This window comes from Schistosoma haematobium, chromosome ZW, assembly GCF_000699445.3.
Source record: "Schistosoma haematobium chromosome ZW, whole genome shotgun sequence".
In the NCBI taxonomy this organism is placed as follows: Eukaryota; Metazoa; Platyhelminthes; class Trematoda; order Strigeidida; family Schistosomatidae; genus Schistosoma; species Schistosoma haematobium.
The window spans coordinates 8,960,865-8,986,973 of NC_067195.1; the positions used below are offsets into that span (position 1 = coordinate 8,960,865).

General features: G+C 31.9%; 1 protein-coding gene across 3 annotated transcripts; it reads right to left on the reverse strand.

The window, feature by feature from the left end:
* Positions 1-5,158: 5,158 nt before the first annotated feature.
* Positions 5,159-25,512, reverse strand: MS3_00002719 (uncharacterized protein; the record flags this gene model as incomplete). Of its 3 annotated transcripts, none has more annotated exons than XM_051210335.1 (6): positions 24,868-25,512; positions 11,124-11,274; positions 11,047-11,081; positions 9,829-10,005; positions 7,784-7,825; positions 5,221-5,722 (listed from the first exon to the last, which is right to left on the reverse strand). In XM_051210335.1, the coding sequence occupies exons 1-6, from the start codon at positions 25,225-25,227 to the stop codon at positions 5,630-5,632; spliced, it is 858 nt and encodes a 285-aa protein (XP_051070322.1). In that variant the 5' UTR covers positions 25,228-25,512. The 3 variants fall into 3 exon arrangements, with proteins under 3 accessions (XP_051070321.1, XP_051070322.1, XP_012799254.3); XM_012943800.3 differs by having other exon boundaries at positions 5,630-5,722; positions 11,047-11,274; positions 24,868-25,233; positions 25,389-25,512; XM_051210334.1 differs by lacking the exons at positions 11,047-11,081; positions 11,124-11,274 and having other exon boundaries at positions 5,159-5,722.
* Positions 25,513-26,109: the final 597 nt, after the last annotated feature.

Below are 26,109 nucleotides of genomic sequence, written 5' to 3' on the forward strand. Positions count from 1 at the left end.
TCAATTTCTGTATTGCTAGTGCTTGTAACATAGTTTTTTTTCCAATTTATTGGCAGTTTGACGTATTTCTTGCTCACCACGTAAGTAAATCTGAAGTTAGCTTAATATAGTTATTTGTAACAATACAAACTCAAGCAAGTAAAGTTCACCGTGTTTCTAGTCAAAAAATACATCACAGATTGAGTTTTCATGAAAATGAACCGTAAAATCTTTTACATATGGTTCACCTCCTTGATTGCGGTGACGGTGAACATGGATGTCGGTAGTTGTTTATAAAATGTAAGTAGATGCAATCAAGCGTTAACCTAATTGTGAATATTATATAACTTGTTTGTATTTAGCCATAAAAAGTTATATCCATTAGAGGTACCATTGTTTTGTACTGAAGTGACATAATTATGTAACGTATAAAAAAAATATGTGAGTAACAATTGACGTTTATAGTGTTGTCCAGCGGCTTTCTGAATGTCTGCAGTAATAGTGTATAACACCACATCAAGTAGGAACAAAATCTTCATGAATAAAACGATCGGTGTTTCTTGTGAGAATGGTGACACAACCATGTTTTTTAGTTAATACTGATTTGTGACGTGTCTGTTATAGGGTTCACAAATGAGTTATTATATACTCTTCACTCCGTTTCGGTAATACAGTTGTTGTGTTACTTAGGAAGTTATGAATGAATGTCACTACTTATTAATAAAAGACTTATAGGCACAGTCTGTTACTTGCTATTTGAATAACTTATTGAATATGATACTGAGAACAAAGTTTAATTGTTTGTCTCAAAACGGATTTGTTGTTTTTCAGAATAGTATGAAGCTTATGGAATTTAGGATTACGGAAGATCGTGTGGAAAACCGGTTTACAAGTTTACGATAACTGTTTTATATTGCCTACTGCTATGCTCATTCATCTAATGAATTATTTAAATATAAATATAACAACCATACGCAGTGTTTTATATTATAAATCCTGTGAGTTTGTATAATTATGGTCTAAATAAAGCCAAAACAAATATTGACGCACAATCATGTGACTGCATTACATTTCGTGGTTTCTTATAAGTTGCATACAACTGAATATGCATTATAATTTAAGATTGAGGGAAGAAATAGTATGAAATATAATAGAAAGCAAAGAATTGGAATGACCTAGGTTATCAATAATAACTATACATATGTATATGCTTGAACAGGTCAAAGGTCATTTGGTGTTAGACTTAAGGGAACATAAAGGATGGGTGGTGTAATAGTCGAGTGAAGCTCAGAAGCATATAAGATAAATTGTGTGATAATTCTAGATGTAATGAATAAATCATTGAATTAAGAACTAATAAGATAAGTGAAGACAATCTGAAGAGTTAACATAATTTAGCAAAGAAGTGTGAGTGGAAGGGTGGTCTAAGGATTACGTAATCCATCTTATCAAGGAACTAGCTGCATGAAATTGTCTAGTTCCATACTAATACTAACTTGATAATGGACGTAATCTGACAACGGAAAATATGTAAGGCGGTTGTTTAATCTGTAAGGTTTTACGTGGAAGTCGCATTATTGTTTTATTTGACTCATTGATTCCTGACAATGAACAACGATATAACGCTAAGTTCTAACGACAGTTCGTAACTAATACAGTAGTACAAATTCTTAATTTTCACACACAATTATTCGTTAAAGCGATTGGTAAACCTCCCCATGAAAGTATGAAGAAGACTAAAATAAAAAATGAGAAAAAGTTTATTGATTTTTCATGACTACTAAAGTGGAAGGATAAGTTTACAAGTTGTATAAATAGTGGTATAAAATAAAGCCACAAAGAACTGTTAATCGTAAACCTGCTGTCTAGCTGTTTATAATTCTTAAGTAAAAATTGTAGACCCTTCTCTCCACCTGATTCGCGAAGCGTTCACCATATTTCTCAACAATTCGTTGTTTGCACATTCTTTGGAGCCGTTGAAGTTGTATATATTCTTTACTTCGTCTCCGTAATGAAATTACTGTGTTGTTTTGTAAATTGTGCGTATTGTCTAATTTCCATCTACAGCAACACCTATTAAAGTTGATGAGCTATGCAGTTTATATTTTATAATTTAAATAGCTTACCTGTTAGACTTCGTCTTTTAATATATGCCAGCAGGAGATGGCGGCACGGATATCGACACATATTAAACGTGCTACAATTGCATTCACAAATACTTACATCTACTTCGTAATGTTGTCCGCGGTCAAGCATAAACAACCACTCGCCGCTTTCATATTCTAAGTTAACGAAACGCATTCTTTTTAGTTCGTATAACACTTTGGATCTTGCGAATGGGGTCAACATGTTCAGCAAGGGTATAAGACGCTGTGGAGCATCATAATTGTATGCATGCTCTCTAACTTGACCGTTTTGTCGCATCATCTGCAATACCTGCTTCCGAGTCCAACCTGAAATATATTTATATACACTTACCAGTGGAGAGTTCAGCTTTCATATTTTTGACATCAGCAGCGGTCACCTGCTTACCTGTTCTTCCCTTAATACTTTCGATAACTTCGTCCGTCGACTGACAGTGCAATATAACTGGTTTCAAGTTTTCTTTTTCTTCTGATGACAATCGTCTACTCAACGGATCACAAACCATCCACGAACTTGTACACGGATGGTTGTGAGTCATGTTGTAAGATTTTATAACGTATTGTTGACCCTCCAATCTTACGCGAAACATCGATTGGCAATTTAAAAATTTAGACCTTAAAGGTAACACATTAGTTAGAGTCCCCACGGTTTTTTATTCACATTCAGACCTTCTGATTTACGTTTACGACCAAACGTGCAACGAAACACTACGAACAAGTATTTATATCTCACATCCTTCAACAATCTACTTTCTGCGTGAACATAGTGTGTATGGGTCATCTGAGAAAACATAGATTTATCCCATCATACTTTATGGAAATCCTTTAGCGCATTATCTAATTCAATCCAGCTTCCGAATCTCTTATTCAGCATAATACGTTGGAACGCGTCGCTTACGTTCACTGAAATTTCACTTGAGCATGAAGCACTAGATACAACATACAATAGCTATTAAAAAAAGGTTATTCCTTGAAAAAAATTAACTGAAGGAAGAACAACAAATATTTAGGACTTACCCTTCAGTTGACATTTCGTCTTAACTCACAAAAACTATGCGCATCTATAACCTTTTACGTTATTTTATCTTTCTTACGTTGTTTTCCGGACCTTATCAACAAATTATATATAGCTGTTGACTTTCACTACAGCACTTAGGACCACAGATCAAGTTTCGAAGGAACAACAGAGCTAAAGTGTGCACTACAAAACAGAAAATACTCAGTTAATGCTCTTAGCAGTTATTTAGTGTTTATTATGCATCAAAAGATGACTTATATATGGAAACATTTAATACTCATAGGACCCAACACACACACGGCAATTGAAATACGGAATGCCCGCTTCCAGTCAGCGCGTTCAAGGTCGTTGAAACGAAACGGCGGACAGATTTGAAAGGGATTACCGTTTATACCTTGCCCTCTAAACCTCCAGTTCCTGCTATACTTCGGTTGACTAATAAGCTTGTGAGAATATGTGTTTATTACACATGACAACGGTAGGAGACAAGATGTATTTAGACATATATATCTTTAAATAAGTACATATTAAAGCCTTCACTAACTTGAAATTACCTTGGGTCGATCCAAACTACGATGTAAAATTCAATACACTAGTGAGATAAAGAAGTCACTTACTGTTCTCCAGTTTACATTTCAGTGTATCGACAACATTCTCTTTTGTCCATTCCTAAACTAGCGTTGAGTAAATAATACCTTAAGCAAGTCAATAAAAAGCTAAAGGTAGTAAGTGGGACTTGTAGGTGTACTGTTGTACTCCCTGCCTGCTCTTTAAAAAGGGATGTTTTAGTGATTGGATAGTGTATTTATGTGTGCCTTTTTTTGCTAATGCATAACCAGTTATACTTTTTCTTCACAGACTCTGTTCTAAGCAGTACAGACTAAACGAACAGAGTCGATTAAAAGAGAAGAATATGAAATTCACTCTTTTGGTGGGGATAGTCAAAGAAGCTAAAGCGTTGGTACAATTCATCAAGTTCAGGAACAGTAAAATCCCATTCTCTCTTATCTTTATTATTCGTTCGCTCATTCTGGTTTGAAAATTGTTAATGATTAAGTATATTGAACTTCGTCCTCAATTTGAATGTGGATACTCCAGTTACAAGAACATTTTTGCTACAACTAGTAAAGTAAACATTCACATCTGATTGATCACTGAAGGATGGGTAATGTCATATTTTTTCTAGTCCATTTAATTTTGATCTAATTTTGTCAAACAGCATCTAAATGACTAAACAAACATGGCTATGATCAACACTCAATAATCAATCAGTAATAAGTATCAAATTCCTACAGGAGGTCATTCAGTAATTTAATAATAACCTTTCTGACTGTGAAGCTTGATGGTATAGAATGAAATACGTCAGTTAACACCAGTTCCTGCAAGATTTCAGGTATACCCTACTGGAGAGTACCAAATAACATGAAATTAGTTGTAAAGTTTCATACCAACTACCTCCAATCAATCAACAATCTAAACGATTATATACTCACTCGGTAAAATTAATATAATTTATAAGTTTGTAATCAAGAAAACACTAAAGCTAAATCAGAATAACAGAAAAATGTAATAATTCATGGATTCTGTTCAACTGTATTTGTATGTACTATAAACAAATATTATAGTGAACAAGAACAGGAGCGGAGATTATCGGACATAGTAAACACACCACTACACAAAATCTCACTAAAATCTCAGAACCATATATCAGATGGTTAATTTGCAAAATATCAATCCATTGTCTCAAACTTGACTGTTCCTTTTACAAATATCAGTCCATTGTCTCAGATTTCATTTTTCATGCATTTCCATACCAACTGCGTTCCGTTCCTGTTCTTTCCTTATCGATCTTCTACTGAAATACATTCTATGCCTGACTACCGTTATACACAACTTGTGTGGATATAAGTACACACCACAATATTACTTACTTACACCTGTTACTCCTCGTGAAGGAGCATAAGCCTCTTACCAACATTCTCTATCCAATCAAGTAAACAAATATATAAACTATTAATTATTTGTAACCATTCAATCTTTTATGTATTCAATTTATACCTTGATTGTTAGTATAAACAATTACATAGTGATTAGTATATTTTTTACATTAATAAGAAATGACAATAATTAAACAACTAAATTAAAACAATCAATAAACACTGATCGGATGTTACGTCATAGTATTGATGACGTCATTTTTTTAAAAAAAAGAAAAAGGGTGGTGATGATGATATTACAACTAATAAAGTATATTCCAATTCTATTTATAACATAAAATGAGACTTTAATAGAAAGTTTCATTTGATAAATACTCCAATTTTATTTATTCATAATACTCAAATGAAATTTTTTTAAAAAAAGGATCTTTATGTATAAATAGAACTACCATATTTGAAGAAGTAAATAGTAGAATTTTATTTCATTATTCATGTTAATTGAATAATGATAAATAAATAAAATGGTAAATTGTCATTATTTAAGAAAATGTTTATTGTTCTCTGTTTAAACGTGATACCACTCGGATAAGTGCTCGATGTTCAGCGTGTAATTTTTCAGATTCAGCACGTAATTTCTCAATTAACTAAAATATGCAAAAAAAAACAAAACAATATGATTGAGAAATAGAAAAGTATCAAAATGGGGTTATGGAGAATCTTAGATTTTGATTGAGATCATGAACAAATCAATGTTACTTATTTACTTAATTACTTACGCCTGTTACTCCCAATGGAACATAGGCTGATGACCAGCATTCTCCAAACCACTCTGTCCTGGGTCTTCCTTTCCAGTTCTGTCCAATTTTTGTTCATTCTTCTCAGGTTTGTCTCCATTTCTCGGCGTAATGTGTTCTTTGGTCTTCCTCTTCTCCTTTAGCCTTCAGGATTCCATGTGAGGGCTTGCCTCGTGACACAGTTGGGTGCCTTCCTCAATGTGTGTCCCATCCACTTCCAGCGCTCATTCCTGATTTCGTCCTCCGCTGGGATCTGGTTTGTTCTCTCCCACAGTACGTTGTTGCTAATAGTGTCTGGCCAACGGATCTTAAGTATTTTGCGTAGACGGCTGTTAATAAACATCTGTATTTTCTGGATGATGGCTTTCGTAGTTCTCCAGGTTTCCGCCTCATACAGCAGAACTGTCTTGACATTTGTATTGAAAATCCTGACCTTAGTGTTGGTTGACAGTTATTTTGAATTCCAGATGTTCTTCAGTTGTAAATATGCTGCTCTTGCCTTGCCGATCCGTGCCTTCGCGTACCCGCCCGGAGCCTCCCTGGGGCTACTGCCGGTCCCAAGCCCGGATAAGGGAGGAGAGTTGAGCATGGGGTTAGCGACCCCATCCCGTAGAAGACTAACCCTCTAAAAAACGCTAACCAGATCAATGTTAGACCACCATTAAAAACTTGGAAGCATTGAACAACCGTTTCGTTCTGGTACAGAACTCCTCATCAGTGCGCACCTACGATCTCATATGCGGGTTTCGAAACCAGAACCCTTGACCTCTCATGTGAACAATTAACTTCTAAATCGATGAGCCAGCATCTAATGGCGTTAAGGTTTAACTTCAATCAATCTATTGTCTTAGGTGGGTAACTGCCCCACACCTAGATAAGTCACAAGTAGATTTATAGTCTGGTTTGTTAAATAAAATGATTCATTTCGATTATTTTAATAAATTAACATAATTCAAGCAATATAATTAATGGTTCATTTTTATTGTTTATACTATCATCTAAATTCATAATGTCAATAACACTATAGTTTGATGAGTAAACCTAACAGGAAACCAGGAAATCAACTAAGAAATAAGAAATTCTTCATTAATTATAATAATATCTACTAATTCTTGATAGATACCTCAAATAAAATCTACTATACAAAATTCATTATACATACATAAATCATGTACAATATGCTTATACTTTAATTTATTGTAATATGAAAATAATTGTAGAATTGAAATTTATGTATATTTAACCATATAAACATTAACCATCTAAAATGATGACAAATTTCGTATGTTTCTTTAAGTATATCACAATTTTGGTAAAGTTTTGTTCTCTGAGCTGGATTATTTGATCGCCTCAAAACTGGAATTCTTCGCAACACTAGAGTCATCACTCAAAACTTCCAAAATAAATGAAGAAACGCAACAAGAAATAAGACAAACTATAGTACCGCTAACTTAACGGATGAAGGGCAATAACCATCTGACTTCAGAAGAACATAAAGTAATATAGAAACTCAGAACTAGAAGAGATATTGTCATTGTTCCAGCTGACAAAGGATGCACCACAGTGATTATGGAAAACGAAAAATACATCAAGAAAGCCGAGGAACTACTTGAGGATAAAAACACATACAAACTGATAAACATAAATCCAGTCAAAAATTTAGACAACCGAATCTTAAAGACTTTAAACAAGCTCATCAAAGCAAGAGAAATAACAAACCAAGATTGATGGAGAATGAAATCCAATGGACCAGTGCTTCCTCAATTCTAAGGCAGGCCCCAAAAAAAAACACAAACCAAACATCTCATACAAATTAACCATCCAGCTCAGAGAACAAAACTCCATCACAATCATCCACTTGTGCTACAAATCTTCTCTGCTTACTAAACATTACAATTTTATCTGACTTACTTTAAGTTCTTGTTCACATTCTGATATTCTTCTTTCCATTTTCTTTAAAATTAAACAAACAAAATAAAAACATTTACAAATGTATTATCATATTTCCACTGATAACTAAATGAAAAATACTTAATTATAAAGTTTAATTTCACAAAAACTAAAAAAAACTAGTCATGCTGTTAGTTTACACATAAAATGTGATTCGGTGAAAGTATAATTTATGGATGAACCAATCAGATATAAGATAACAAGTTTTGGATTTTGGCGCGAAATTCATTCACTCATTTGACTAAATACCATTTTAACATTATAGCTGATATCAGTAGCATAAACTACAGTATTATTCGTTTTGTAGAATCTTATATAATTCGTATAAATAACATTTTTGACTAAACGAATGCAGAACTATGTTACTGTGTTTTAAGTTCATTTTTGTGAGAAAGGATGCTTATCTAACAAAATAATTAAAGACTATAGACAATCAAAACTTCCATGTTTTCCATGGTGGTCTATCTTCAATGAACTCGTGCTCTCAAATATTGAAATTACTAGAATCTTTACAAAACCCCTTCTGATACTAATCAAAACTACATTAAATTTGCACTTTACAACAGCTCTTTAGAAAACATTAATAACTATATTTTAGATTAGAACTGATTACAGGTATAGACAAATTAGTTATGACACAAAAATGAAGTGAAACTAAAGAGTTAGGAAAGTTGAACAAACCAATCTCTGACCTTAGTTTATTTAAATTTTAAATTTCTGAAAAAGACAAGAAATACATCTTGAGATTCATAAGATATTTTTCTGTTTAAATTAGAAACATATTTTAAATGGAGTTGTTGTCCACACTGAAACGGAAACCAGTTGGACTACAGTTATCCTTTTATTCTTAAATAACTTGTGGATTTATAAATAGTCACTTATCGACTTCAAATTTGTTGTTTACCTCCAATTAATGTGGTGGAACATAACTTTCGTTAAGAAGATTGCTCGATAATAATATACGATTTTCTGTAAGTACATAAAACCTAAATCTCTTTGAACGACTCAATAAACTTCCTGTGTTACCAATACGATAAGTTGAGGCATTAAGTAACCTTTAAACAACATGAACAGTGGTGCAACTTTCTTCGAGACTGTGGTGTATCAATGATGCATACTGTTATTGTTTATAAACTGAAGTTTACTGTGAACTCATTTGGAAATCGTTAGATGAATTTACAACGTACTCGAAACAGGTCATTTAATTTGGGTGAAATCATTCGTTTAAAGATAAGCTTTATCATACGTAAACAAGTAGATAACTGATGATTTTTAAAAATTGGACATAAACTGAAGATGACCACCTAACTACACATGGTCATATTCGAAAGCATACACTGATTGTAGAGTATATAGGAATTACAGAAAACAAAACAGTTATTTTTTACAGTTTCAGGCTTCCAAAGAGAATAAATCTAACAACAGATCGTTATAGACAGAAATGAATAGTGACTATCAGTGAGATACAGGACGTGCGTTTCGTCCTATTCGGGACTTGCCTGCTAGATATGCCTGCGTCCTAGAGTTCATATTCACTCCAGGACTCGAATCAATTGCCGTTCGCTTCAAATTCCATCTCTTTATCCACTTGTGCACTGAGTCCAGTTAGTTACTGGCTCCTGCAATGGGGTAGAGTTCAATAAATTTGTATTGGTTGTTTGAATCCTTCTATTGATGTTTAGAAGTGAAACTGATTAGTCTCTCTTGGCATATGCGCGTTCTGTGAGGATATACAAACAATACAAATGAATTAAGATCGTTTCCAGTTGAAGAAATACTGTCTCACATAACAGCTAATGATAACCAATTTTAAGTCAAACTGAGTAATGACAGAAAGTACTTAGTCATATGATAACACAGCTTGCGATTCATTTCAAGAAAGTAGTCATAATTTTACAATTGTTAAAAATACTTAAACTTGACCAAACCACCTTGCCAATCCTTTTAGATTCTTAGCATCATATCTTCTAAAAGAAAATTTCTAAACTTCAAATAGTTTCACTTACCCTTTGTTCAACCTCACTAGGTCTTCGTCTACCAACTGAATTTTCCAAGGCGTCTTCTAATTCTTTTAGTTCTTTCTGGGCTGCTTTCACCTCTTCACGTAAACCATTTGTTAGCAGTTTTTCTTCTTCGTATAACTGTTTGTAATTAGGTGTTTTACTTGCGGCACTACTCAAATCCTATCAGAGCAAACACAATGAAACAACGAATAAACCTTCGTTGAAATACTAAAAGCATTAAACTGCGAATAATTCCATCTATTGAGGAAGGGTAGACATTAGAAAGAGATAAACAGTTGCATACTGAAGAAAGTATACTTTAAACTGCTCCTTGCTAACACTAGTCATCAACAAATAAATCTCCACTTTCTTGTTCGTATATATATATGTTATTAAGGTAAGAAGTGAAATAACGCTAAACGCAACTATCTGTTATTGCATACAGTACTCCACTAATTCAGATATAAAGCCGTAATTCTTTACCACCTTAGTTATTTCCCAAGGTTTCTAGCGTTTTGTTTTTAAGTAGGTCCATCTCGTTAGCTTTTTGTTAATTTCAATGTTATTGCCCTAATGATTCGTAACTAGTAAGATACGATATATCAGAGACACTTTCTTTCCTCCATGCTTGAGATACTATCACTTACACGCGAAATCGACAAGGTGATGACGGTATTGGAGAATCTCAGCTAATCATATACTCTGGCAAGTCAACCACTACAAGAAGCCATGCGACTACGCAATATAACGTTTCCCGATAGTTTTACGTTTTCAAAATATCAAAGAATCAAAACATAATCAATAGTTTTGTCGATGGAACACAGCTGAGATGAAATGAAATCTATGGTGAGTCGAAAAGTCAGTTCTTAAAAGTTTGTGAAGTTTATGTTTGTCAGACTTTCTATTATTGGTCAGTTAACATCAGTATTTATCCCGTCCATTAAAGTTGATTATGTCACACATTGTCACATTAAGCTTGCGACTGAACGCCAAAGTTTTATTTCCTTAAATCTATTCATTTCCGTAATTTCTTGATAATTGACTGGATTAATGTCTGAACATTCTTCTACTTATTAGTAGACAGTCGAGATGCTAATTTTTAATTGTTCATACATCAAACTATGAAGTAAACTTCCAACACATTAAGAAGTTTTAAATTAAATTCATTTTATTAGAAAATACTTAGTTTTATAAGATCAAAAGTCATGATATATAGCTTACCGAATTCCATGATGAACTAGTACCTATTCCACCAACTGTATAATTTGTATTTGAACCAATTTTATTTGGTGACCTACGTGGATATTGTGGAAGTCCTGAGTAAGATGAAGTTGATGTACCAGTTACACTACAACTGCTGCCTACACCAACACTGACAATACCACTCCCACTATTACTTGAAAGACCTTGTGTACGTGTTAAATACCGTGATGGCTTTGGGGTATCCGTCTAAAGTAATAGATATTTATACAGATAAATAAATAAATATCAGAAGGGTTTTTGTGGACATTATAATAATTTCAGTCGTTGAAATCATGAGTCAGTTGAAGCTAGACCACCATGGAAAACCTGGTGGGACTCCTCATCAGTGCGCATACACGATTCCGCCTCGCAAGATTCGAACCCAGGACCTATCAGTCTCGTGCGCGAGCGTCTATATAAACAAATGTAATATATGTCAATACTTCATATTTTAAACTTTTTATCTGCGGTTGTACAGTGTAATCTATTCCCTGCACATAAAAAATTATCAAAGTGAAGAAGACAGCTATACTCCAAAATAATACATTTCTATGGTGGTTATTACAAACCAATTATTTTCGTACATTTCAAAAAGTGTACCATGCTCCATTCGACAAATAGTTTTAATGCACATTATTAGTTGCCTAAATGATTCAAAGAACTCTATTCTGAAATCAATTTAGAAAATTAACTTTCTTCTAATGTCGGATGCAATTAATTTAAATAAAGCCATAACAAATACTGATGCAGAATAATATGAATTTCGTAGTTTCTCATCAGCTGCTTATAACCAAATATATTTTAGAATTTTACATAGAGGTAAGAAATAGTATGAAACAATCAATATAAGTGAATGTGAAGAATAGGAATGGCAAGGGTTATCAATAATAACTATAAATATATATATACAAGAGCAGGTCAAAGGTTATTTGCTGTTAGAATCAAGGAATCACTAAGGATGGGTGATGTAGTCGTTGAATGGAGTTCAGAGGCATTAATACTATCTTTTATTTTTCCCTAAATTCCTATTCCTTTTATTGAAATAGTTTATACATAATTTCATTTGTAAATGCACAAATTATCAATGGATTGTGAAATCTACTTTTATCAAAACAAATTTCCTACAAATGCATTATTGGTTAGTAATCTAGTACTCAATACTTGGTAATGGTAAAACAAATTGAATTTGTTTTCGAACAGAATAGTGAATCTACTGATATCATTGAACTGTAATAACACTATATAATACAATATTATCGAATTGATTCTACTATAATGGGTTAGTTGAACGGCACAAAGCTCAGTATAATAATTAGAGCACCTAAGTTAGATCCTAGATATGAAATAGTACTATCAATAGGATTCAAACGATACTTCATGTCGATTCCAACTATTCGTTAAAGTTTTCTATGTGAAAGCTACTTCAGTGTTATGTATAATTTCCGCCGAAAATCGTTATTATTAAACTCTTCATATTTAATGCTTAGTTTACAATAAATCTAAACATACGATTACTAGTAAACTCACTCTACCTAACTGAGATATTATGATTATGGATGTAAACAGATAAATAAATAGTCAAATTATACCTTCACATACACTACTTTGAGTTAATTTGATTTTAATGACCTGTATTTATTCAGTAACTAGTCAATTGAGTTTAACGGAAGCTGATAAATTTTTATTGCATTATGTATGTCATTTGGTTTCTAAGTCGTAACTTCATGATCACTTATGATCAGTAAAGCTGAAGAGCCTACTGAAAACTTTTACTTCTCTTGAGAATGAATTATGTACTTTTCAATATTTTACTAAGATACTAATCATACTTCTTGTTATAAAAATTAACTATGATCGTAAATGGAAATTATACAGATAACATATAAGCTAATTATCCTTTATCTTTTCAACAAGATCATTTACTTAAGCTGTATCTTCATATTTATAATTGTATGATAAATATATGCCTATAGAAAGATAGAAAAGATTGTATCATAAACTGATTCATAACTCCTATTATTAAATGAGGTTACGTAATAATCAAGAGGTAAGGGAAGAATGGAAGGATAAAAGTAATTTACCGGTCAAAATTATGAAAGATAATTATCTATTTAACAGATATCAAGTAAATGATTTCATCGTAAAGAAAATGTTATCCCCTGGATTCTCTTTCTTTTTATTCAATGACACAATCGGTTATTTTATTCATGAAGACTCAGTAAATAATTAATCCAAGAATTCTATATAGAACTATTGCGTTTTCTTAATCAAGATCAATGAGACGATGAAGTCCTAAAGTATCATACTTCAAGACAAAGGAACTGGAAAAAAAAAGAGTTTTATGTTTGATTTATATATACTTTAAAGAATTTTACTGGCTGTGATAAAAAGAAATTTCTCACGAACAGAGTTACAGCGAATTTAAGATACTCCATTTAGGAAAAAAATGTCATTTCATTTTCGTTCGGACACATAGATGAATACTGACTTATTTAGAGATAGCCTTAATTTAATTTAAGTAATAATCATTATGGATTGAAGCTATCTGGAGTACTATTGAACTGATCTTTTATTTATGATAAATATCATACAAACATTTCGTCCAAATGTCCTACCATCGCTGACGGAACTGAGCAGCGTCAGGAGATAGAATGTTATCAACGATCCCAGTGAATTATTGCCACGTTGTGTCGTAGATAGATTGGAGTTAGACATGAAGATCAATAAGTCGGGTTTCAGTAATTCAAAGATCAAGTGATCAATACAAAACCTAGAGTCCCTAGTTCCAAACACCATCAAGGTTTTGGTGTAGTGTACGAGAACACAAGTGGGGACAAATGAATGCATTTGAACACAAAATTATACATGTTAGTAAAATCTGAGAACCATACAGTAAATATTTAATTAATATTAACCAAATGTCTCAAACTTGGTTGTTCCTTTTGAAAACATCAGTCAACCGTCTCAGACTTCATTGTTTTTTCGTTTCTACACCAATCATTCTTTGTTTTCACTCTCTTTTCTTCGATCTTTTTAACCTTCTATCACCAACCATTTCACTTTCGATTGATGATACATACTACTTATATCTGTCGACATCAGTAGCACAGACCATAATGACTGAGAAGTTTGGAACTATGTCGAAATAACTTCATAGTACCCCGTTAATCTATACTAAATATTAGTCCACATTCTAGACTAATTTAAGGAGAATTATCAGAAAGCGTTTTGTGGAGATTTTAGGAATTTTCACTGATTGAAATCATGAGTCACTTGAATCTAGACCACCATGAAAAACCTGGAAGCACTGGACGGCCGTCTCCTCCTAGTGTGGGACTCCTCAGCAGTGCGCACCCACGATCTCGCACCCCGCGAGATTCGAACCCGAGACCTATCAGTCTCGCACCAGGTGCTTAACCAACTAGACCACTGAGCCGGTCAGTATCCAACGATGTTAATGTCTAACTTCAAACAATCCACGAAGTTGCGCGAGACTGGTAGGTCTTGGGTTCGAGTGCCGCGGGGTGCGTGATCGTGGGTGCGCACTGCTAAGGAGTCCCATACTAGGACGAGACGGCCGTCCAGTGCTTTCAGGTTTTCCATGGTGGTCTAGATTCAATTGACTCATGATTTCAATCAGTTAAAGAGAATTACTTGAAAAATATTGATTAAATGCGTAATTTAAATGATATTTTATTTATTTATTTATTTATCTGTTTACAAGTTTAGATGAATGATTTATGTATGAAAAAAGAGATGATTGAAAATGTAAAGGTAAACTAAGTGAAATGTTAATGAATGAAGGATTCAAATGATGGAACTAGATCTACTTTAGATTGATGACATAACAAAACAACTGACATACTAAATATTTCTTATTATCACTAAATGATTACATTTTGACGCATATTTATATATAACATTACAATACTAATGTATATTATTGTATAAATAACCAAAATCCTGTCATATAAATTAACTTGATAAGTTTGCTTGGTGTGTATGATTTTATTATTATTCTATTCATATATGAATTCTGTTGATAATAAGTTATATTGATTATGGTAAAAATAGTTCAGCTATCTATAGAGATATTTGTTCATACTACTTTAAGTATACTATTCAAAAGTATTTACCTGAATTATTTTAAGTATTATTTCAGATATTCATAAGAAATGTGATAACTGTGTCGTGGATACACACTAATGAAGAGTCTCATACTAAGACAAAACAGATATCTATTCTAACTAGGTTTTCAATGGTTAACTAAATTGGATCGTTTCGTAATCTTATCAGAAATCATTATTGATACAGTTCGACATTATTTACAAGTGATCACTTTAAAAATTATTCAGAAACAAAGGAAACCGATCATTAAACAACCTAAAACTTTTCACTGTTGTTATACTACGAAATTTATAGATAAACCAATCAGATTTAGGATTACAGATCTTGGATTTCGGCTCGAGATTCAATCACTCATTTGTCGAGATAACATCTTGGCATTTTAGCTTATGTCATTTCGTGTTGAAAGACCGTAAATCTATTTCCTAACTCTAACCATCAATTGTGAACCATAATCCTTGATCTTCAAAACTCCGGTTCAGTGGTCTAGTAGCCAAGCGCTCACGCGCGAGACTAATAAGTCCCGGGTTCGAATCCCGCCAGGTGAGGCGTGTATGCGCACTGCTGAGGAGTCCAACAATAGGACGAAACGGCCTCCCAGTGGTTTCAGGTTTCCCATGGTGGTCTAGCTTCAATTGACTCACGATCTCAACTATCGAAATTGCTTTGTAACCCTCATTTAGCCCTAGTAAGTCGGTAAACACTCTCAAGGTCGCTCAAAGATCGTCCATAAATTATATTCTCACCACATTTTTCAGTGCTAGATAATATCTTTCACAATAAAAGCCACTAAATAAAGAAATAAATTTCATTAGTGAAAAAACTTCTTGTTTTCTAGAAATCGTTTTGAGTAAATATGTAAAACTGTTTACATTGAGCTTTTTATTGTCATCAATGTAATGTAACTCTAGTGATTGTTGTACACCATAATAATATTAACATACTATATACATTTCATTTATTAAATATTAATAGCTTCACCATTTATTACATGGCATGTAAATGACTGATGTGCCGATTAAGACAAAATGAAAGTGATAGCTTAGAGTTATTTAACTTCTCTTACTTAATATCATTCTAAGTTTATTGATCGATTTCTTTTCTTTTATTTATAAATCGATGTAAACTATTCACAGTTATGACACTTCAAATGAAGTTTAATATGAATAATAATAATAAGTATTACATGTTTATGTTAAATGTAACGGGTTTTGATATTCTTAAATGAATTTAATCGACTTCAGTAGTATGTGAACTGAAAGAATTTACTTGAATAGTGATCGATTGAGACAATTAGACGTATCAGTTGAACACCTAAGTATTAGTGAGAAAGTTTGATAGATGAATGATTTTACTCAAAGTTTACCACCAAATTGATCTGTTTATGTTAATTTATCAAACGTAAGTCGAAATTACAAATAGATTTAAGAAAGATAATTACTGACAATTTTCGGACACCGAATGACCGTTTGTCTTAGTATTGAACTCTTCAACAGTCCACATCCACAACCCCGAAGTCCGGAATCAAACCCAGGACCTTTAGTCTCGCACGTGAAAACTTAACCTCCAGATCTTTTAGTCGGCATCAAACGATGTTAATGTCTAACTTCAATCATTGGTTCCACGTTTCAAAGGTGGTCTGGCCTAAATCAAACCATGATTTCAACTGTGAAAATACTACAAACTCCGAAAATCTCATGTACTACTCATAAGTTGCATAATTCACCCAGTCTATCAAGTGATAAACTACTGGTTATCTAGATATAAAATAAACAAAACCATCATCCAATATTCAAATATGTTTTTCTATTTGCAAAATCGCTAGATGTTTGTAATATCTAGTATAGTATAACACGTTAATCATATTATTCTGTGATAATCATTAATGAAAACCTTAATTTTACATCGTTAAGGTCATTGCATCATACTTATCATTGGTATTACAACAACTAAACAAAACTATTATTATCTTATATAAATTTATAGCTTTTATGTTTAATGGGATCAATTAATCAAGCTACATTGATCTGTAGTCATGTGCTATTTACTTGAATGTACTTTCCGTTATAAATCTTCTCTTTATGTTTTTGTGAAGTATTTCTGATCAACTAAACGTTTTTAACACATTTAAAACGATAATAAAAATCTTTATAGGCAAAGATAATTGGTCGCTAGCAGTAGAACCCAAGGTGCGCGTTTCGTCCTATTTGAGGCTCGTCATCTAGATGTGCTTACAAATAAGAGACTGATCAATTGCAGTCCTAACAAACAGTCAAACAAACAATACCAAACGAGTAATGAAAATCTCCTTCAAAGTGAAGATAATTTATAATATGTGGGGATAATCCATTATTTTATCAGTGTTCAAAAGAAGTATAATATCTGCTAATTCCTTGCATTTCTCTGTTTATTTAGTAAGTGAATGCTGTATTAAATAACGACGTCACTATAATCATTTGAATTTATCGCTACGCGTGTGCTCTGTGAACATAAAACTGTTGCATTGTTGTTACCTGCAGAATAAAAAAAGTAATCGATGTGAGATTTATAACTAGAAATGATATTCTCATTATCAATTAGGCTTTTATTTATATCAATCACTCACAAAATGAATGGAAAATGCCTAATACTGCATATAGAATAAACATCGAAGAATGTATGCGGTACGTATTCATGAACATCAACTCTATTTTATATTATATATCTTGGGTTTTATTATGATTTATTCTTATATTTTGTTCATTTTAACTTCAATATGTGAACACATAAGTAGTTTAAGTTGCATTTAAATTAGGATGCCCTTGTGATAATACACTATTAAACAATTGATCTATTATGTCACCTCTACATGGAAACGAATCAACACGTACAAAAATGAACGTGTATACATGTTGTTCATCAATCGATTCTACGTTGAAAAACAATATACTCAATTTGATAGGTTCTTTAGAAAGTAAAGATCTCTTGTCACCTAAGGTATATATGTCATGAGTTTGATATCGAGAAATAATAATAGTTAAAATGACTTATTGAAGTGAGTTACTGAATCTGATCAAAAAGAAACACGCAACAGTATTTCTATCAGCTGGATTTATCTATTACTGAATAATAATAATAATAATACTTATTATTTTGATTAGATGGAAATAAACACAAGAATAACGATGTTCAGTTAACAGAATCATGTGTTGTCAATACGATGGATACACATGATAGACAAATGTTCACTACATATATATATAACTATATCTAATGGTTGAATAAACAAGTCAGTTGAACAGATTTTGAAAACAATCATTTGTTTACAAAATGAATAATCTTTTGCCATGAACAAAAAAACAATATTGAATTAAGATTCTGTTCTATTAATGAAATAATTGTGATTACACTAAGGATAAACACATTCAATCAAATGACCATTCACAGTTAATATGTATTGATGTGATTGGGTTGATGTCCACTGATAGACAGAAGTAAAAAAGCTGTTTACCTTTTAGACAACACTGTTAATTAACTGTTATGTATGATTGAGTTTCTTTAGAACAAGCTTGAATATAATTCTGCGCTTTCTGAAAATAAGAACCTGAGTTATTCCAAAATGAGGAAGGGCAGTCGGTCCAGATGGATTGGCTCCAGAGGTCTTTAAGGATGGTGGTTCAATTTTAGCGATTAGGTTGACTAATATTTTAGCTAAAATCTGGGAGTTGGACGTTATCCTATCTGACTGGTCACAATCACTGATCGTTCCAATATATAAGAGAGGGTCGAAATCATCCTGTGGCAACCATAGAAGGATTAGTTTGGCTAATATAGCATCTAAAATACTAGCGTTAATAATTATCGGTCGCCTAACTAAGACTCGTGAATTGAAAACACGAGAAAATCAGACTGGCTTCAGACCTGGTCATGGCTGCATTGACCACATATTCACCATTAGTCAGGTTCTAGAACACAGGCATACTTTTATTTATATATTACTACCATTGAACTAACCACTTCTATGAGTCTGGTGTTCATCTTGCTGTGCTAATGGGGTATGGGAACTTGGACCGATGCATATATATGCCCTGTCCTAGGTTGTAGCTGACTGACTGACTGAGTCAACCAGTTTCACAGTTTTAGACACTGCTACTGCTGACTGAATAGCGTGGTGGTGATGTGGAAAATTATATGTTCTCGTTATCTAGAACTATATACAATCTTGAGGAAACTGACGCTTCCTGTGAGATTCGACTCAGCGTCATCCAACTGTCCCCAACGAATTATTCAAGATGCAACGGAGTAGCACTGTCGTATAATTCTCACGTTTGTCAGCCTCTTATTATCATACAACGGAAATTCCTTTCAAGAAACAACAAACTGCTTTTTGTCGTCGTCCAGTAATCACTACATGTCAGAATATACTAAAACTTTTCAACAATTAGTGTGATCATAGTCTTCAAAAATCAAAATATAAAGTTTTATAGTCAACATCACGGATTGATCTTAGCTAAATAACTACTGAAAAAGAGGGAATTAGATGAGAGATGTTACGTCTTAGTATTGGACTATTCAACAAAAAGTATCTACAGTCTCAACCCATGAAATTCAAAGAGTCATCATAAACCATCTTTAGAAAATTGCATTGTTTGATAAATTAAAACAAAAAGTTACGAAGTTTACATTTCACTGCTGTTCATATAGGAGTTCAATTTTATCTTCCAATATGTGATTTCGTCAAATATGAATAAATTTTAGTTAATAGCTAAACATTTATAAATTTTCAGTGCATTTGAATATGACACTGACTATTGAGTTCTGGCCAGTAACAAAATGAAAAGTTTAACATATGATCCATTGTAAAGGGTGCGAACATACTTGAGCGTGTTTACTCTGTGGGAATTGAATTAGTTACTGGTCTTTATAATCTCTCATATGGAAAATGATTCAAATGTTTGAACCAAAGAAACTCAGATTAGGATTTTCATGACCTCATTGAGTACTTAGTGATCAATATTGAAAGCATTCTACTGTAACAATTTATACCAGCCTTATAGGTGAAGGCTTTTAAGAAAAAGATGAATCGTCATAGAAAAACATATCACAAGGATTAATATAGCTCAAGCGACCTGCCCGATTCTTATTACTGAAAACTTCGAATCGATTTCAGTAGTAGAAGAATTCAGATATGTAGTAAAAACCTTAATGTATATTACCGTACGATTTTCTTCGGTTTAATATTTCTTATTCTGAGATACCACACACATTCAACTATTGACGTATTGAAAGAAATTAAGCACACACTATACATAGTTACACCGAATATGTATGAAGATATATGGTATAGAGATTTCAGTAATGTTTATTCATGACGTAGTTATTTTTAAAAAAAAATAAATCCAGTTTCTACACTGTATTCCGTGCACTGTCTATATTTAATACTGGGAAACAAGAAATGTTTATTATTTTGCAAAAATAGTTGTGCGAATTCAGTCTAAATTAATCGATACATCTATCGAGCTTATACAGTCATAGGTGAATTTTTTAATGATTCATTTACCTGGGTATAGAATTGATTTATGTATTTGGTTAAATGTTAAGGATAGTGATTCTATGTTTGGCTAAACCAAAATAGATGGAAAAGCTTTTATCCTACCTCTTTGTGACTGAAAGTTGAACGCTGTAACCACGGAGACATATTTAATGAAAGATTGTTTATATCGGAAACTAATATTAACTGGAGGAACCAGTAAAGAACAAAGAATACTAGAAGACTGCATCGTTAAATCTGGAACAATTTATTCTTACGATAATGCATTAAAATTGAGTGATATAAATTTTCAACGATGGTTGATTGATGATAACGCTCAATATTTTGCCAGTCACATTTGTGGTTACCCGCTCCACTTCAAGCATAACAGAAGTTCACTATTTATAACTTCATTTGTGAAATTTCAATTTAAGTTTTGAAGCGGCTCAATTTATGTCAAAAACCATAAACCAATAATATTAATCTTGTCCTCACTAGAGATTTAAGTCAATTTTCAATAAAACATTGAACTTGATATAATTAGGTCTTTAATCTAAACCTGGTTCCTAATAATGATAAACCAAGTTCATAAGTCAACAGAGTAAATATTACCATAATTATCAGTCAATTAGTCATAAGCAACGTAGAATATGACGTATATGTGCATCAATTCAAGTTGCCACACAATATTAGCAAAAAGTTATGAAAATTTCCAAGACAATTTGTCAGATTATATAAGTAGTCACAATATTAATGATAGTAGAAAAGATTAGATATAAAATATATAATTCGAGAAGTCAGACTAAATTTGAGAAACAAATTCTGCGATATAATTTTCCAACTCAAGGTTTAAGGAACTACAAAGAATGAATACAACTGACATAACGTCTTCAACTATTGGTTACAAAAATCATTCGGCTACAGACCAAGTGGGCAGCATCTGCTAATATGTTTTAGTTCAACAGTCAGCGACTTCAAATATTGATGACACACTTTAATTTGGTCGCATCTGGCTTTCTTAGGTCTACTCCTACGCCTGCAAGTATCACTATTCGAGGTTAGTTGTGTCTAGGCATACATAACACATTTACCTGACTACACTAGTCTATTAAAACTAACATGGTTTGGAAATGTATTCTTATGAATATCAAATTCATGGAAACTTGATGTCATAATGAAGATGAGAACCTCTTCTATATCATCTTGATTTCTAGAACAATTTTCATATAAGTACTTATATGAATGGATAATATTATTGTTGAAAAATAAGAAAAATAATAAATAAATTGTATTTCTTCTTTAAAATGCTTCTTCAATCATTAAATAGTTCATAAGCACAAAATAACAACTTAACATATTCCACTTATAATTTGAAAGTAAGATATAACAAAATGCAGTTTTATTTATCAAATAACCAAAAAAAATATGAACAACCAATAAAAAAATTAGATTCATTCAAATCATGAATGATACGCACATAGAAACTAATTTAAGATAATAATATTTAGTAATAACAAGTTAAAAGTATCTTTATTTAGTTGATTAGTTGAATAGAGTTAAATATTCCATATGTTACCAAGTAATTAAAATACAATTTCAAATTACATTCGAACTAGTAACCAAACTCTCTCTCTCTTTTACTTTCGAATCTAAATGGAGTTAAGTTGTTCAAGAACATGTGGTTCAATAAAACACTAGTGTAAAAACCATTTAAACCATTTAATCATATGAATAAATTTGTAATAATAAATAAAATGAATAGATTTGTGGTTAGTAGTGAAATCCAGGACTCATCAGGTAGATATACCTGAATCTTAGTATTGATTCTCACACCGAGACTCAAAGTCAGTAGATTGTGCTTTGAACTTTCAATGCAATATTCATCAAACTACTGAATACAAATAGTCACTAACTTGTATAACGGGTATGATATTGATATCGTTATTATTAGGGATTTAAATTATCCCGCTGTTAATAAACTTTCTAAACTTTCAATCATTCTCTTTTAGGGATTTAAGTTTAGGAGGTTTCTTGGGGGAGTGGGAAGTGGTTAAAAGTCGAAATCAAACATTCAAGTACCTGATACATTAAATTTCAGTTTATTTATGCATATTCATTTTGCCTTTACAATTAATTCGAATTCCACGTGAGGGATTGTGGCTGCACACTGCTGAGGAGTCCCGTACTAGTGCTTCCAGGTCTTCAATAGCGGTCTAACATTGTTCAATTCATGATATTAATCTAAACTTAAAAAACTTCACAACCCTATACTGATAAAATATCTATTTGTCCAGTGAAGTTATCCCTCTAGACATTTGTAAAACTGTCAATGGATCTGTAGTATTGATATCAATTAGTGGTAAAAGTCCTTTTCAAACTTTGAAAATCACTTCTCAGATAATTACAATAGTGATAAGAAGGACATTAGTGATCAATGATTTTTCTAAGGTTCTGGTGGGAAGAATTCACGATTGCAGTCAACTAAGTGAGACAATCGCTCACATATGAGATTGTCGAAGATTGTTCTTTATATTAAATTGACTAAACTGTGAAAAAAAATAGACAGTTATGGTTTCGTCTCAAAGTATCATGATCTTCAATAAAAACCTGAAAGGTTTAGTCTTGATTTTATTCAATTGAATTCATGAGTACTCGGTGGTAAAAATTACTCAAACCTGCAAAGAAATACTTGTCCAGTAACCTCTTATTTTCAATAACTGTCTAGTTGATATCGTTAGTTCATGATAAAAACCATCTATAAACAGCTTATCTACATAATCTTATCATGACTAATTAACTGCCTTATAAGGCAATAATTATATCAAAAGTTATATCCTATTCTGAAAAAAATATAATTTAGACAAATGACCATGATTGTGAACCATGTGGATAATCAAAAAATTTTATGACAAAGTAACATTGTGGACATTTATAGTTATTCAGCTCGAAACCAATTGTTACAGACATTGGGCAACTGGGTATAATCACTAACCAACACATACGAAACCAGGCACATCAAATAAATGAGTTTAATAAAATTTATTTATCTATTTGTTCCCAATTTATAAAGGATGTAGACTAGTAAGTTTTGGATTTTCTCAAACATTTACCCATAAAACCATTGTTAATTGGATATTGTAATATTTCCAAAAGATGGATAATTTTTAATTATACCTTATTATTTAGTAATAACCTATTATCTAGCATAAACCTTGTTAACTAAATAAATTTGTAGACAATAATAATATATCAGAAGGGTTTTTGTAGATATAATAATAATTTCAATAGTTGAGATCATGAGTCAATTGAAGCTAGACCATGGAAAACCTGGAAGTATTGGACGGCCGTTTCGTTCTATTGCGGGACTCAGCAGTGTGCATCTACGAGCCTGCCTCGCGAGATTCGAACCCAAGACCTATTAGTCTCAGGCGCAAGCGCTTAACCATTAGACCGCTGAGTCGGCATCCAACCCTGTTAATGTCTAATTCCAACAAATCCACGCAACAATAATATACCCTTATTACTTATCATCTATAATTTCAAGATTCCATAGCGTAGTGGATGAAAACTTAGGTGAGGTACATCAATTTATTGTCGTATACAAACTTTGTAAAATATCAAAATCATACATCCAACACATCATCTGCATATTTTCTGTCAGTCGTCCTCTACACATTTCATTATTCTTACAATACTGTTGTTATTCTGATTGCTTTCTATTTTCCTCTTTTCTTTATTTTATTCTTCTACTAGTAACCATTCTACTTCCGATCCCTGTTACATACTACTTATATCTGTCTGTATAAGTAGCATACACCACAATATGTATATATTTTTATAATTAACTTATTTAAAAATATACCTATATTGTTTAATCGTTTCAAACAGTAAACTAAACATATTTACATTGTTTTACAATAAGTCATAATCAAATCCATTTATTGAATCTAAATAACCAATTACAATGAGTTTGATGCTCATTTATTCCAGTATCCTAATTCATAAATGATAACTTATGGATGATATTTCAAAGTAATTATCCCCATAGTTACTAAATAACAAATATAAATTAATAGTGGTATTATAACAAGACATATATCTTGACAATCAATTCATATTATATCTAAAAACAAAACAAAAAAACTATACGGTCTACATAAACTTACTTCAGGTGTACCATATTTTCTTCTTACTGGTGGTGTATAATAAGATGAATATGGATTAGTTCCACTTACAGTATTACTATTACTATTATTATTACTGATATTACTACTATTAGTAGTATTTAATGAGGTTGATGTTGTTGATAAATTATTACCACTTGTAGAATTTCGATATCTTGAACTGCTACGTCTTAATCCACTTATTCCAGAATAATAATTTGTACTATTACTAGGTGAATTATATACTGAACTTGATGAATTAAGATATGATGTTGCATTGGTTGATGATGATGATGGTGATGAAGATGTTGATGATAAACCACTAAGATAAGTACCAAGAGGACCACCGTAAAGCATGTTCATTAATTTCTATATATGTAGAATAGAATAATATTTTTACAATTTCAAAATTTATACAAATAAGAAAGACGGATAAATTTAATGTTTGATAGATTTAAGAAGAAAAAGATGGTTGATTTTATCAAAAGTAAATTAAACTATTGTAAATATCCATAAAAATTTACTTTTAATTAATCATTATTAAGTAAATAGTTTACTGAAGAATAAATTAACGATGATTAAGGTTGGATATTATTGATGATGTAATAGGTGAATGTAACTACAGTAGATACAGTATCTATATTCTCTACGCATGCATATATATATATATATATATATATATATATATATATATATATATATATATATACGTTTTTCTTACGGACAAATAGTTGTAGGTGTATGTACAGAGATTTTTCTTATTGGCCAACAAATGCACCTAGATTAGTAAACGATCAATAGTTTATCTCACAATCCATTCTATCTTTATGATAGGTAAATGATACAATTTATTTAATGTAATCTTTCTTTTTTCCAAGGACAAATCATAGTGAATTCACTTAAAGACACACTAAATCACAAACAATAAAGTATATATATATTAAACTAAAATAGATTGTTATGCAGACAGTTAAGCTATAATAATAACATTTAAGGGATAACAATTATAGTTTATACAATAGGACATAGAATTCAGTAGTCAGAATTAGATAATAAAAAAACGCATCATATTAGTCTTTAGATGCCCCAGTTTTTCAATAAAACTAGTTACATCTTTACATACAATCAAAATGGTTTGTGATTGTAACCAGCTTTTATGTCTATATATATACAAAATGTGAAATAGTCTGCACAGTAACACTGATAGATTCTTATAAATAATCGATTGGACTGGTCTTTTAATTT